Source organism: Hydractinia symbiolongicarpus, chromosome 5, assembly GCF_029227915.1.
Source record: "Hydractinia symbiolongicarpus strain clone_291-10 chromosome 5, HSymV2.1, whole genome shotgun sequence".
NCBI lineage: Eukaryota > Metazoa > Cnidaria > Hydrozoa > Anthoathecata > Hydractiniidae > Hydractinia > Hydractinia symbiolongicarpus.
Genome location: NC_079879.1, coordinates 11000778 through 11015887, shown reverse-complemented (window position 1 = coordinate 11015887; position 15110 = coordinate 11000778). Strand labels below are relative to the sequence as shown.

Genomic DNA, 15110 nt, shown 5'->3' with positions numbered 1-15110 from the left:
TCGAAGTGGACTGGGCAAAAATACCAATAATAAAAGACCTGATGCCTTCAAAAATCTGTTGCCCGGAAATACTATCAGTTAAAGTAGATGGCTATAAATCTTGCGTAAACAATTCATGTTTAAAAAAGGTAACTCCGTTTCCAGGAGAGTCATTAGTAAAATGCTTGTCGTGCGGGCGAAAAATGAAGGTCACAAGATGCACAGATACCTTTACAGTTGAACTGACACTGATGGAATCAGAAAGCAAACAAACTGTTGTAACAGTTTTCCCACAACTGGTAAACAAGCTGTTTCCAAATGTGCCTAAAGACCAATTGGAAGACGAATTTTTGTCGATGGAGCGCTTTGACTTTACAGTTAGCAAAACAAAAATCGCTTCAGCCATATCAAAGCACTCCAATGGCAGTGACATCGAGGATACTGAAGAGTAAAGCTGATGTATGGATATTTTATGTATATATATTTTTAACCTTTTTAAATATATATCCATTAACATACATAACCAATAATATATTAAACTATTAAAAAGTTTATTATGCAAATTATTCCAACCCACTACAACACATATAAAGGTTGTTTTATAGATTTGTTTTGTTTACGCTTTCCTTTAGTCCAGTCGTTAAATAAACATTTTTTTGCTTCCTTTTTGATGCGTTTCTTTGTGTTTCTTGATTTTGTAAAACTTGTATTTCTAACGTATGCTTAAAAATTATGTATTTCTATAAAATATTTATTTTATTTCATATTTCATTTTCTCCTTGTCTACGTTTTTAATGTTAGAAGCGCGGAAATAAAATCTGGATTAGGCTTTTAACAAAAAAATTTAATGCCACGAAAATCCTAGATTAAAAACAGCAAAATATAAACAACTTATTTTTTAGGTCAGGCTTCAGATTTACTTTAGGGTAGAACTTTCGCGGCAATTTAATTGTGGCGAAAGTTTCTTCCGTAAAACACGCGAAATTTTTAACAAACGGAAAATTTAAGACAATGTGTTGCTCGTGACTTATATTCACTGGCCAAGTAGAAAAACTTGGCGATTTAAAAAAGAGAAAAGAGGTCCTTGGGACGAGAGTGCCCTAATGGTTCATAAGCAAGTTGTTTAATTTTTGGCCTAATTGAAACGTGAGAACCAAATTATCTCATAAAATTTGATCAAATAGTGGGCCTGTACAGTATTATTGCAATAAGGTTGGGGCGGCAGATTAGGTTGACCTATGGCTAGTAAACAAAAACCCTGGTTTAAAAAATCGGTAAACTTCAAAGGGCCAAAGATCAATTTTTCGCTGATGTTGATAGTGCGCATTTTTAAGCTAACCGTGCACGCTGATTTAAAAATGGCAGAACGACAAGAGAAAACATTGCATAAGGAAGAAACTTTTTACTATTTAGACGACGATTTTGATGAAATTGTAGAGTTTTTAGAAGAAAATGAAATACCATAAGATGAAATAGAATCTATCGCAGAAAATGTAAATACTTTTTGTAATTTTTAAGAAAATGTATTATCATAAATTCAGGCTTAGCAAGCTAGCTAGCTAACTTTATCTGACTTCTGTTAATAAAACTGTAGTTTTTAAAAAGATCCAGCTAATTTCTAATTCATTTATAGATTGAACCAGGTTCGTTTATGTGCGAAATTTGTGAAAAAACGTTGCAAGAGTAAAGGTGGGTTAAAACTCCATAAAATAAAGCATATATCAACTACACCAGTTAATAATGAAGAAGTCGATTTGTCAATCATAACTGTTCAGAGATTTTCTTGTATTGTAGCTGATTCCTGCAAAAAGATTTTAGACAGCCTCTGAGGCTATTGAGTTTGAGTAAATAATCTTAGAATTTGTATGATTCTGAGTCTACAATTATTCTTATAAAAAGAGTTTATACTTCGGACCGCACGTTATAATGTTTTGTAATTTTTCAAGGTACGCTACTTACAGGTAATTTTATCTTTCGCATGAAAATATCTTTTGCAGGTGTAAACTCGATCGTTTTTTTATCTACAGCTTAAAATTCTCATTGAGCTCCCTACCTTTTGTTATCACATTCAGCCACTCCCTTCTCTATTCTTTATTATTAACTTTCTCGGAGTGCAACTTAAACCTACCCCTGTTTTTCTTCGACTAGTATGACATCCAACTATAGAACAATTATCTCCCGGCATTTTATCGCATCTCGATACTTGAAAATCAATTTTTGTTCTAGTTAAAACAAATAAAAACACAGAAGATAAAATTACCAGAAGCTTTTCGGTTTATATTTACTTATAACACATCGCGATCTCGAAATGCAGTAGCTGCATGTGAAAACAGGTTATAGTATTATTATTTCCGCACTTACTTAAGCATGATAATCTTGTGTACTAGACCCAAAAATGAATTTATTTACGGTATTAAATTATATATGTGAACAGTGGAGAAAAATCGAAAACATTTTTCCCTAAACATGCACAGATTAATTTATTAAATTGAGAAAATAATAATAGTATTATTATTTTCGCACTTACTTAAGCATGATAATCTTGTGTACTAGACCCAAAAATGAATTTATTTACGTTATTAAATTATATGTGAACAGTGGAGAAAAATCGAAAAAATTTTTCCCTTAACATTTTTTGTGATTATGCGAGAATAGCTGGACTTTACGTCCTAATTTTTTTGTAAAATTATAACACATAACTCTCTTCATTATAACAAAAACATTTTATTTGTTAAAAGATACTTCTATATCATAAAAATAATAACTTTAATGATTACTATTCTAAACTTCTTATGAAACTTTGCTTAATATGCGCAATGTGATATTGAGTTGTGCACGGTCAGAAAAAAGAACAATAGAATAACTTTCTGAATAAGATATGAATGAGAAACTCGAAAGTTTCTAAACCAGGGTTTTTGTCTATCAACTATGTACGATGGCCCCTATGGCTCACTTCTCTTCCAAATCAAAAACACTTCTCTTCTATATAACGAAACACTTCTCTTCTGTATTTCGACACTTCTCTTCAGTGTTTTGACACTTCTCTTCTACACTTAACACTTCTCTGCATGTGGCTCTTTACAACTTGAATTCTAAAATCTGGTCTGCAATTTTACATCATTTGTCCGTAATTTTAACCTTTGTGAGGTATATTATACGGGACCAGTCCCCCCGCTATGTGACATATTTTTTCAACAAGAATAAGGTCTGATGATGGATGGTACTGAAAACTGTATTTTGGAAGCTGTTGAGATTGCATTAAGATCTCAGCATAATGACGAATATGCTGGCACTGGCAGTTTTATTGTTGGTACACCAACAGCTAAACAAAGAGTTGAGTCTTTTTAATCACAATTTTTAAAAGACAGACCAAGTTGGTGGAGGTTATTTTTAGGGAACTTGCACTTAGGATTTTTAGATGCTGGTGAAGCACTCATTGCTGAATGTGTACGCTACTGCTTTATGGATTTGATCAGAAAGAACCTTAATGAACTTGCGATCTATTGGAATCAACATCTGTTAGCACCAAGCAAAGGTGCTACTGCTCCCCTGGAAGGCCTGATACATTGTACTTTGTTCCAGAATTATATTGTTGCGAGTCTTTTAAAAAAAACTTTAGATCTTAATGAGCTAGAAGAATTTAGCGAACTATCTGTACCAGATCACGATAATGAGCCTGAATTTTGCAGAAACAGTTCTTCCAATGGAGGGTTTCTCCAAACTTTAAGGTTACCTCCCGTGAAAAATCAAGTTGAGCTCATATGAAAGAGCTTGAAAGGTTGCCTAGGAATTTAAACATTTTTTTAAAAATTCTTGATTGGTTCTTTAGAATTTGGACTAAGAAGATTCAATAATTATGCATGATGTCTGCAAGGGAGTTAATTTAACATTTTTGAAAAGCCATATAGAGTTAAAAAGATTTTCTGGCCATTCACTTTGAAGGGTTTTGAACATTTTACATATTTTTTTTATTTAGTTACCATAGTTATGCTCAATGCATACTCATGTTGTCATAATTTCGCATAATTAGCGCTACTTTTAAGACAAATATCTCGAGAACGGATAAAGATTTTTCAAAAAAATAAAAAGATTTATAGACAACTTTCAAAGATCTTTAATATGAGCTCAATTTGATTTTTAGCGGTAGGGAACCTTTAAGCCAGATACAGCTCATGAAGCTATTGATTATTATATTGCCTTGAGTTATGCAGTCAAAAGATATATGTAATACAACACCTGTAACAATGTAAAATACTTGGATTTTAGAAATATATATCTTGTTTTTTCAAAACCACGAGTTCTTTTCCCAACATTGCTGCAAAAAAAATATCTTGGTTTTTGTAAACCACGAGTTCTGTTCCTAACAGACATCACAATCAATGTTTATTCCCGGATAAAGTAGGGTCAATTGTAAGCCGCAAAACATTCTAGTTTCGCCGAACCGCAATTATAAAAGTTCAAAGTTAGTGGAAACTAGATAAAAATAAAGCAATCTCGTATTACACTTCTGGGACCGTACAAGAATATAGCTTGAAATTTCGCAAAGTTTTTCCCGCGAAAAATCTAATTTTGCAGAAACATTAATATGCCCCGTAAGAATTTATGCAAACTTTACTGGGTCCAAAATTTCCTATGCGCAGGGCCCGGGGTGTGCCATTTATTCATAAACAAGATCTGGATAAATTCATATATTAAGGACCAGATTCAGTCTGGAAAATTTTCGAGCTTATGGAAGAGAAGTGTTTCGCACTTGGAAGAGAAGTGTTTCGCACTTAGAAGAGAAGTGTTTCGAACGGAAGAGAACTTTGGGTATCAAAGTAGAGAAGTTTTTTATACAGAAGAGAAGTGTTTTTATACAGAAGAGAAGTGTTGTTATATAGAAGAGAAGTGTTTTGACTAAGAAAAGAAGTGTTTTGATTGAGAAGAGAAGTGAGCCATAGGGGCCATCGTAACTATGCCCTAGCAAATGACTTTCGCTCTGTAGGGGGTATCATTTGTTGCTATGAGCGCTTCGCTAGTTCCCAGACCTGCGCGGTATGAAACTCCGTAATGCAACAAATTCCCTCTCATTTTCTGTGCATCGAGAATAAAGCAGATTGTGGACGGCTTCCAGGAATGTTTTTAACGGAAAATTCTATTGCAAACAGGCCACAATCAATGTCATTTTTCTGTGTTAAGCTGGTCTATTTCTCACACTATGCGTCCTATTTTTTTCAAGTTGATGTTGCTTTACGTACAGAACGAATGAACTTATTTTAACAACGTGAATAGCAGGAAAAGTATAAGTCGGTGTCTTCAAAGCCATCACTTGGCGTAGATCTGCTTCTTTTCATGATGACTTGAGCCAAATTAATAGTGGCGTGTGTCAACTGATTGCCCTTCACTATTTCATCCCACATGATATCGTCCAGTCTATCTACGATAAGGTTGTGACGAATTCCTTCTGCAAATGAAATATTTTCTTAAAAAACACAAAAGCCTTGTAATATTTAATGCCACACGCATTAAATATCACACAAAATCTGGAATAAAAAAGAGGTATTTATCCATTTACTCTCATAACTTTTTTTACTTCGCTTTGACCTACGACACGTGCTGCAAAGTTTCCTGCGCGCAAAAAGGGCATTACGTCATACACCATATTACTTAACTTTACACTGGCGCCGGAAAAAAAATTTCGTTGACCTACTTTCGTCACCACCTACTCGCCATCATAACAAGGTATTCCTACAGTTGTCGAGATCATTTTAAAAGGCGCCAGTGGCCACTTTTTTTAAAGCGTTGATTAAAAGGCCACTTTTTAACGCCAATGGGCGAGAATTACCATCTATGGGGGATGCATGGCGACGGGCTACTTAAGGTCAGTCGTTTTTTATTTCAGGGTCATTTTCAATAACTCAAGTTATAAAGATTGTGGCATAATTTATTGTCTACCATATCATTATATGAATAATAAAAAGAAAGCCCCGGAAAAGCGCGTTTTTGGCATATGACATCATCAAAATTTCTCGGAAAAATTGAATTTTGCGTTTTACTATTCATATAATGATATGGTGGCCAATAAATTATGCCAGATTCTTAATAACTTGAGATATTGAAAATGACCTTCGAATAAAAAAAGGACTGGCCTTAAGTAGCCCAAGGATTTTAATTTTTCGAAAACAAGTAAAAATGCAAGTGAAGTAAAAAAAGTAAGTTAACACGTTTCTATCATCGTCCGATAATTTTCATCCATAACCTAAAAATTTCGTCACGTTGGAATGACGAGATTTGAGACCAACAAGGTATATTACGTTGAAGTAAAAAGTGAAAAATAGAAAAAACGTTTTTGTGCGTTTGTGTTTGAACCTAATAATGAACCTCGTTTTCCCCCTCATTTTCCAACCCCTGCCGAACAAGCGCCCATGGTTTGAGTTGAAATTTATAGCGGTTATTTCGTGAGTTATTTACGCGGTATCAGAAAGTGAAAGTTTTTTTTTGCAGGTTGTCACATCAAGAAATAAGGATATAATGGACATGGATCATGTTCGAAAAGGTAAGTTTCTATATAAATTTTTTGTATATGCAGCTTACATTAAAGGTCAAATTTTTCCCTGGGAAGACGGACGAATTTGGCTTTCTGGGATGTTATAGTTTCTCTTTTTCTGGAATCCTTCTGTGTTAGTATTAGTTATATACCATCTTTCGCGCCTTCCTTTATTTAATACGAAAATAGTATATACTTGTTCTGGATCTAATTCAAATTTTTTACAAGATGTTCTACTTTTAAAATCCAATGGTTCATATTTTTATATATCAATATCTGTAATTTTATAAAACAATTACTCAAGCTGCCACTTGATTTTTGTGAAAAAAACCTCTAATATATAGCTATACATCTTTATGTGATTGAAAGACCTAATTAATTATTTTGTGGAAATTTTTTGCTATTGAAAAATGTGCACAATACAGAACTAGTTTGCATTGAAGAACACTTTTTTTAAATAATAATATTACCACTTAAAGATTTGCTTTTCAACAACTATAGAATTGTATCTTGTTATAACATAACACAAACGTCAATTTCTTGATTAAAGGAGAACAAAAGATTGATATGTGCTTAAAATGTTCATAATAGTGTGAATATAAACTGTGTAAAATTTTTTGTATTTGTGAGCTTTGGTTCTCCAGATATTTAAAAGGTCAAAGTAGAACTGCGGTTGCTGTCATGACAGTGTCAACGAGGCCTTTCTGTTTGGTAAATTACTAACTTGTACTTAACGTAATTCCGTGGGAATACAAAAACACATTCTGAATGAGCAAAGCGTGGGAATGCAATGAGGAAACTGTGTCTCCTGTGATTGTCTGATATTAAGTAACACAAATCACTCTTTAAATTTATGTCAACCGAATGTCCCACAACCTGGGCACATCATTGAGGTTGGCCATTTTGGAACACCACTGTGCTAATACTTTATTTGAAAGATGGATAGATCTGTGATAGCAGTCACTAGACCACTTGCCTAAGATCTTAATGGCAGAGTCTGGAATACCGCAAGATGCTGCGACAGATGCCCCGGGCTTATTTTTTACACTATTTTGAATCTTCATTTATCGTCCTACAAATCCTGTTGAGCTATATATGTTCCGTACGATGTCACAAATCAACAAATTATGTACGAACGAAACTTTTTTCGATTATGGCGGCGACTGTTAGTGCAATTAATGATTTGGGGAGACAAAATTTGGACACCAAAAACTAAAAAAATTAAATTTTTAATTTTTTTATGTCATGTTTCTTTCGTAATATGTATATGTTTTAATTGTAAAAAATATAATGAATTTCATTAGGTTTTCTTTAAGAAATGTAGTTATATATAATGAAATTCTGCCACTAAAATTTTTTTTTTTAGTTAATATTGCACATAGATTGGAAGAGCAGTTTATCAGTCATCAGCATGAAGCAATGTACTTTATTGACAATTTGATAAGTGGAGAAGTCGGAAGAAAAATATTTGAAATGACAAATAATGACAATCCTGTTCTTGTTGCTGTTGGATATTTTTATTTCTACCAACTCCCTGCTGGTGAAGACCTTTTAGAATGTGTTAACAATGCTTTGAAAAAATCCGACTGTTCAGGTTTTATGCTGGAGCATTCTGATGTTGACTTTTCGCCATTTGAGAAAACATTTTTAACGACAGGTAATATACTTTCAGGTGCATAACACATGGTGAGATGGTGGAGGTCAAGCAAGAGTTTTCTTTTCAATAAAAAAATGCCGAGTTTTTAGCCATTACTTTTAAGAATAGTTGCAAAGATGTTATTTTTTTTGCATTGTTTTTTTTTTCTTTTTGTATATTTTTTACTTGTCAAGTTAAAAAAGAATAAAATGGTAACATCTCCATCTCCATAACAAGATTAAATGTAGTTTTAAGAAAACTTATTAGTCATTTACACTAATTGCTTGCTTGTAAGAGATTTTTAACGTAATATTTGACCTGTTGCAGAAATATTTCAAAAAATTTATGTTGTAAGTTATTGTCATTGTACACATATTCTCACAGTTGAGATTTCAAATCAGAAGGTATGAGATGGAAAATACGATCAAATTAATTTTTTTAAAACATTTTCCAATTTCCAAACAATTGTTTTAAAACTATGAACTAAACTGAGTAATAATCTCTATAATAATACGCCAGTTCTGTGTGTGACTTTTGCAAAGTGGATAAAATTTCTTTGATAAAGTCTATAAAACATCGCATATAAATTTGTTCTGTAAATTAGCAAGCTTTGACATTAGAGCAATATTGACGTCAAAGGAAGGTATATTAAGATTAGTGAAGCCATTGCATTGCACTTTTAAATTTAAGGCTAAATAACTTGGAAACGGATGGAAATAACTGACGTCATCTCCTGCGTGGGTAACTAGGAACTACCTGGGACCAATTTGGGTAAGTTTCCCAAACCTGGGTCCCCGAATCCGTTCCAGAATGGACGGGTTGATGACGTCATCAAAAAACCTTTAAACCTTGATATCGCTGCAACCGTTTGTCAAAAGTACATGATCCTATACATTTTCTTGATCAGCGTTTTAAGATCTATACGATGAAGGCAACAGGTATACAAATTTCTTAAAACAAATTTGTGGGTTTTGACGGGCCAATGCTGACGTCAGCAAAATTTTAAACCCTTATATTTCATTACTCGCCTCATCAACACCACACAATCATATACATTTTCTTGATCAGCAGTGTAAGCCCTACACAATGGAGGAAACATGAAAACAAGGTACTAATTTTTTTTGTAGATGGGTTGTTGACGTCATCAAAATTTAAATGGCGCTCCTTTCTCATTTTTATCCTGCCTCAGTGGATTTCTCCACAGGCTATATCGACTAGTCTCTATAATTACAATACGCCAGTTTCGTCTGTCTGTCACTTTTGCAAAGTGGACTATATATATATATTCTTAACATTTTTCTTTCAAAGAGTAAGAAAAAAATCACCTATAAATTTGTTCTGTAAAGTACTAAACTTTGATGTTAAAATAATGTTGACGTCAAAGGAAAGTATATTAAGATTGATGAAGCTATTACAGTGCCTTTAAAACTTTGAGGCCTAATAACTTGGAAACGAGGTGGTGACGTCAATGATTTTAACCACATGGGTAACTAAGGGCCACCTGGGACCAATTTGGGTAAGTTTGCCAAGCCTGGGTCCTGGAATCCGTTTCAGAATGCACGTGTTAATGACGTCATCAAAAAGCCTTTTGACCCTAGTATCTTTGCAACCGTTTGTCAATAGTACTTGACCTCATACATTTTCTTGATCAGTGTTTCAAGCTCTACATGGTAAAGGCAACGACTAAGCAAAATTCTGAAATAATTGTTTTTCTATGTTTGTGAGATTTTGCTGGCGTCATCAAAATTCAAGTGATGGTTTCCTTTTTCATTGTTACCCTGCCTGAGTGGATTTTTCTACGGGCCCTGTCAACTAGTATTTTTAATATTACCTGTTTCTCCAAAAATATTTATTCCACTTGTTGATGATGTCACAACTTATAAGACATTGCTCAAAACTACCATAGGAAAACCTCTCAAATGAAAAACACCATATATCCACATCATTAATTTAAATATTCAGGTTAAGTTTTGTTTTCCTTAATTTTCACCATTTTAATTCAGTATATGCAATATATCAGAATTCTTGGTATGTTGGTAGTAATTGTCCTATTTAAACAGACCATTTCACAAGATTTTAGGTAGGAGTGCAATATCACACACCTCCATAAATTTTTGTATGTGTTTTCACTGCTAATTCAAAAAATCTAAATAAAGTTAAATCCTGCTAAACGCTCCTAGAAAAATTCAGTTGTAATGATTGGGAACCGTAAGAGATGTACACCACTACTAAAAACACCTTTAATTGCAGTTTAAAACTTGCTGGCCTGTGGCATACCTTTAGATAATTTTGAAAGGGTGGATTGTACCTTTCAGACGGATGAAGCATTCCGACGAGATGTTTTTCAGAAAATCGCAAATGAAATAGGTTATCAAGCTAGACCAATTGCGCATTACCTTCTTCCTTTTAATGATGTACAGAGGATTTGGATAAATAAACATGATGATGTGGCTAAAAGAGTATGGAATGTATTGCATGAATGGCATTCTAAGAGCAAAATCAAGTCATGGAAAAGCTTGCGATCCTTGCTAATGCATTTTGAAAAAACAGCTTTGATTGAGAGAATTGAAACAGGTAAAAATGATTATGCATTTCAGTTGATTCTTTTTTTAATCGTTGCTGTTGTTGTTGCTGCCATTATTGTTGTTGTTGTTTTCATTGTTGTTGTTGTTGTCATTGTTGTTGTTTTCATTGTTGTTGTTTTTCTCATTATTGTTGTTGTTTTCATTGTTGTTGTTGTTGTTGTTGTCATTATTGTTGTTGTTGTTTTCATTGTTGTTGTTGTTGTTGTTGTTTTCATTGTTGTTGTTGCTGCTCTTGTTGTTTTTCTTATTGTTGTTTGCCTATTAACAAGAGATTTTGGACTTGCATGGTTTACGAATAGTTTTTCTCGTAACTTATTATTTTGGTATTTCTAGAACTAACTCAAACACATGCGTATATGGTTAGGGCTAGTGAAGGTATGCTCTTGTATTTTTCTTATCAATGTACAATGGGATCCCTCTAAAGCAGACACCACCAGTGCAAAAAAAATTGTAGGCTCTATAAAGGTTTTGTCGACAATATAGTTCATGCAGGAGGAGTGCAAGTTAAGAGACTATACGTTTGACCATAGAGCATTATTTATAACGAAAAAATAGACTATGCTATTAAGATTCCAGTACAATGCATATTCGTTGGTGCTGAAAAGTTGTGGAATGGGCAGAAAAACATATAAAAACAGTTGTAATATAGCAGAAAGTGTTATTTTGTTTTTATAATGTCACTTTTAAAGGAAACGTTTATAGTGAGAAATTTCATTTGATTTCCAAGTACCACGGTCCATCTTATCAGCTCTAATCAGTGTCCACTTTAGCGAAATTTCACTGCATTTGAATAAATTTTTTTTTCTTTAAAAGTAGTTTTGTTCGCGAAATTAAAAATTTGTTTCAACCTTAGCTTAAGATTAATTTTAGAATCATTTATTTCACAGATGAGCTTTGCAATGCAGTGGTTAATATGAACACAACAAATCATGAAGAAGGAGAAAGTATAAACAATGCAGATGGTGGTTATAGCAGTATAGACCAAAGTAGTGGCGACGAAGGTGAAGTTAGTGACAGCGAAGACACAGGTAGCAACGATCAACGCCTGGATAGCAACAGCCAAAATCAAAATAACAATGACAGAAGTAGCAACCTTGAATCGACTGATAGTGGACCCGTGGAAAACCAAGATGATGTTCAAGATGACGAAGTTTCTTTAGTGGACAAGAACAAAGTTTTAGTGAAAGGTGACGTAATTTTACATTTGGACTGTTTGTCAATCTACATGGGATATTTTTGAGACACCTACAAAAAAGTTAATCATCAGTTTGGAAATCCTGGCACGCTGTAACTACACTTTTTTCCATTTGCATAGTTTCATCTTTCCATGATTCTGAGTTTCTATATTTTTAAAATACGAGCTGCTGTGCTAATTTTTTATTGTTCAGAACATTTCGCCTAAGGGTGGATTTTCTCAAATATAACCACAAGCTAAAAGCTAACCCACCTGCATATAAAAATCCCCTTATAACATAAATATTGGTTGTTACACGAAATTAATTAATGAAATGCAATAACTTTTGAACTCATACTTGCACCATATTTTTTTTATCCAGGACTAGCCATTATTCAAAATTTAAACCCTTAACAAACCCTCAAAAAAATTTATCTCAATCCATTCACCTTTATAATATCTATGCATTGATAAAGTTTGTCCCTTAACAGGTCTAAAATTACTAATGACAGAAAATGTCAAAATTTTCTATTCCTTAAATATGACATAATTTGTGCAGCATAATTAAATCTGAAATTCTTTAAATACGAATATCTTGAGAACGAAAAGAGCTTTTTAAAAAGATTTGGAAAGACTTGTTAACCAACTTTCTAAGTTCTATAAGATAAGTCATAACATATAACATCATTTTACACCTTGGGTTTCCTTAAACCAGATAGGTGTTATTTTGAATGAATTTCAACGACGTCACAAAAAGTGCTGCCATATGCATTACTTATGCATATGTCAGCACTTTTTAATATATAAATGGTTTAAAATGTTTCTACTGATCATTATCTACAAATTTTATTTAGTCTTGTATGGGGGCAAATCTGGTTGCTTGGCAACGGGTTAAAACGGCCAAAAATTAGATAAAAAAAGATTTTTGCAACCTTATCAACGTCACAGCGTATTTCAAGATTCGTTCATTAGATTTTTTTTTGCTATTTGGCACAAAGTTACTTATCAATAAATGCTAGAAAGTAAAAATTTTGGATTTTCAAAAAAAATATTATAATGGTGGCATGTTAGGCAACTAAATTTGGGCCCAAAAATAAGTTTCTCGGAGTATTGTTACATTTTTCCAGAAACGGACTAAAATGCTAGATTAGATAGTTATCTACAAATATCATTTGGTCCCGCTTGCAGCAAAACTCTTGTTTCAAAATTTATTAAAAATATGTTGTTTTTCATTTTCTAAATATTAATTTATTTATTTTTTTGACGAACTATATAACCTGAGAACAGATGAATATGTACAAATTTCAGTTGATTTATGTTTGAGAAAAATTATGCTGGCCTACCCCACTACCCCAAATAAACCGTAAAAAGGGTTTTCATATTGTGTAAAAATTTTGTTTCATTGTTTGTGCTCATGTCTTATATTCGCGTGTGACCATTCAGATGTAAATTTTTTTTATTTAGATTTAAATTATAAGATTATCAGTGACCTGGGCAAGTTCTTAAATCATAAAGAGTTAATTTCTGGCGAGAAATACTGTATTTGTTTAGCCAGAGAACTTAAATTTCCAGACAACGATATCAAAATGTTGAAATTAAACATGGCTGGTGGAGGGTGTCCAGCATTAGAGTTTTTTCAACATCTTTGCTCAACAAAAGCTGACACTGCTGTTGCACAGTTAATCAATGCCTTGAAGGAAGATGATATGCCTGGAGGTCTTGAATCTATTTTAACTGGTTGTCGAGACAAGAAGTTATATAATATATCTTTCGGAGAAAAGAATGAACTGGCTTTAGGTTTAACACAAAGTGAAATTGGAAACACCGGAACCGGAGATTGGAAATCTGTTGCCAACTACTTTGAATATGAGATGGACAAGATTCGGTTGTTCAGTGCAGCGATTAACAAAAACGCTTCGTATGATTCTTCAGCGGTATTATTCGATTTACTACAACAACGACAACCGAATTTGCGTTTAGTGAAGTTGGCAGAACTTATTGGTAAAACTACTAACAACGCTGCGAAAGAAAAGTTAGAAGCGTTTATTTTGAAAAAAGCATCTGAGAAGAAGCGCTGAATGGCTCCTACGCAGTGGTGATAGCTCCGTATTCATTGATAACTTTAATTTTGTTTTTGTGTGGAAACTTGCGTTGTAAAATCACAAACTAAAAAGTAGACATTTTGGACATATTTTTGCCATCCTATGCATCAGTGAATTCTAGGTATTATTCATAAAAACAGCAACTACTATAGACACGTCTAGTAATTCTTCAAGTTGTGTCGTCCTGTTTTGTGTTAGTTTGTTTTTTTGGAATTGAAATTTTAAGCGATGGTTTATTTAAATTTTAAAATTATTTCATTGTATTTTATATTTTATATGGGTGACGCAATAATTTGTTCTTTACTCATTACTTTAAAATCTCATTTTAATTTTTTTTTTAGAAAAATATATAAAAACGCCTTTAGTCTCATTCATTCTGGAAATTCTCATCAAAAGTCTTCTAAATTTTTTTAATAAAAAAGTGGTAATCATGTTATTACAAAAAAATGTTTTCTGCGCAAATAATTCAACGATCTATTATGTTGTACATCTAACTGAATAATGGAAATGGAAATCACCGTATTATTTGTAAAATATTTGTTAGTTTGTAATTATAAGTTTTTAGAAAATTAGAACTCATATTTAAATGTGTCATGTGATTATTTATTCTTTTCTTTTTTATCAAGAAATAATTCTCAGACATTAGTTGTTATCATATAACCTCATCCTGACTTTACAGCTCCTATGATCGGACAATCCAAAAAAAATCTTGTTTTTTAGAACAAGTGGGATAATTCTATTAGTGGATAAAGCCTTGAAAAGTTATAGTGTATAAAATTTCTTTATGTTTTTTGTGTTTGTCAGGAAGATGTGGAAAGAACATACTGTTCCCTCTGGTTCACCAAGTGTCTTAACTGTTTCCCCAATTTTATTCAACCTGTTGGAAAATTATAGTATGAGGTGTGTACTACAATTTGAACAGAAATCAATCCGGAATTTCAATTTATCTACAACTCGTACATCAACAAAGGTACTAAGATGAATATCTTGAATAATTTGTTCTTTGTGAAGCAAATGAAAATATGAATAGTTCCAAGAATTTAAAAGTGGAAATGTTGTGCTTACACAAAAAAACTATAGAATCGTGCAATAGAGACAAATTTCTTGA

The 15110-nt window shown here is 32.8% G+C and overlaps 1 protein-coding gene across 1 annotated transcript; it reads left to right on the top strand.

Moving 5' to 3' along the window:
- The first annotated feature begins 6397 nt into the window (after positions 1–6397).
- LOC130644744 (uncharacterized) lies at positions 6398–14407 on the top strand. The gene is made up of 6 exons (XM_057450467.1): positions 6398–6514; positions 7872–8162; positions 10425–10715; positions 11060–11101; positions 11614–11913; positions 13365–14407. The coding sequence occupies exons 1-6, from the start codon at positions 6490–6492 to the stop codon at positions 13976–13978; spliced, it is 1563 nt and encodes a 520-aa protein (XP_057306450.1). The 5' UTR covers positions 6398–6489; the 3' UTR covers positions 13979–14407.
- The last annotated feature ends 703 nt before the right edge of the window (positions 14408–15110 follow it).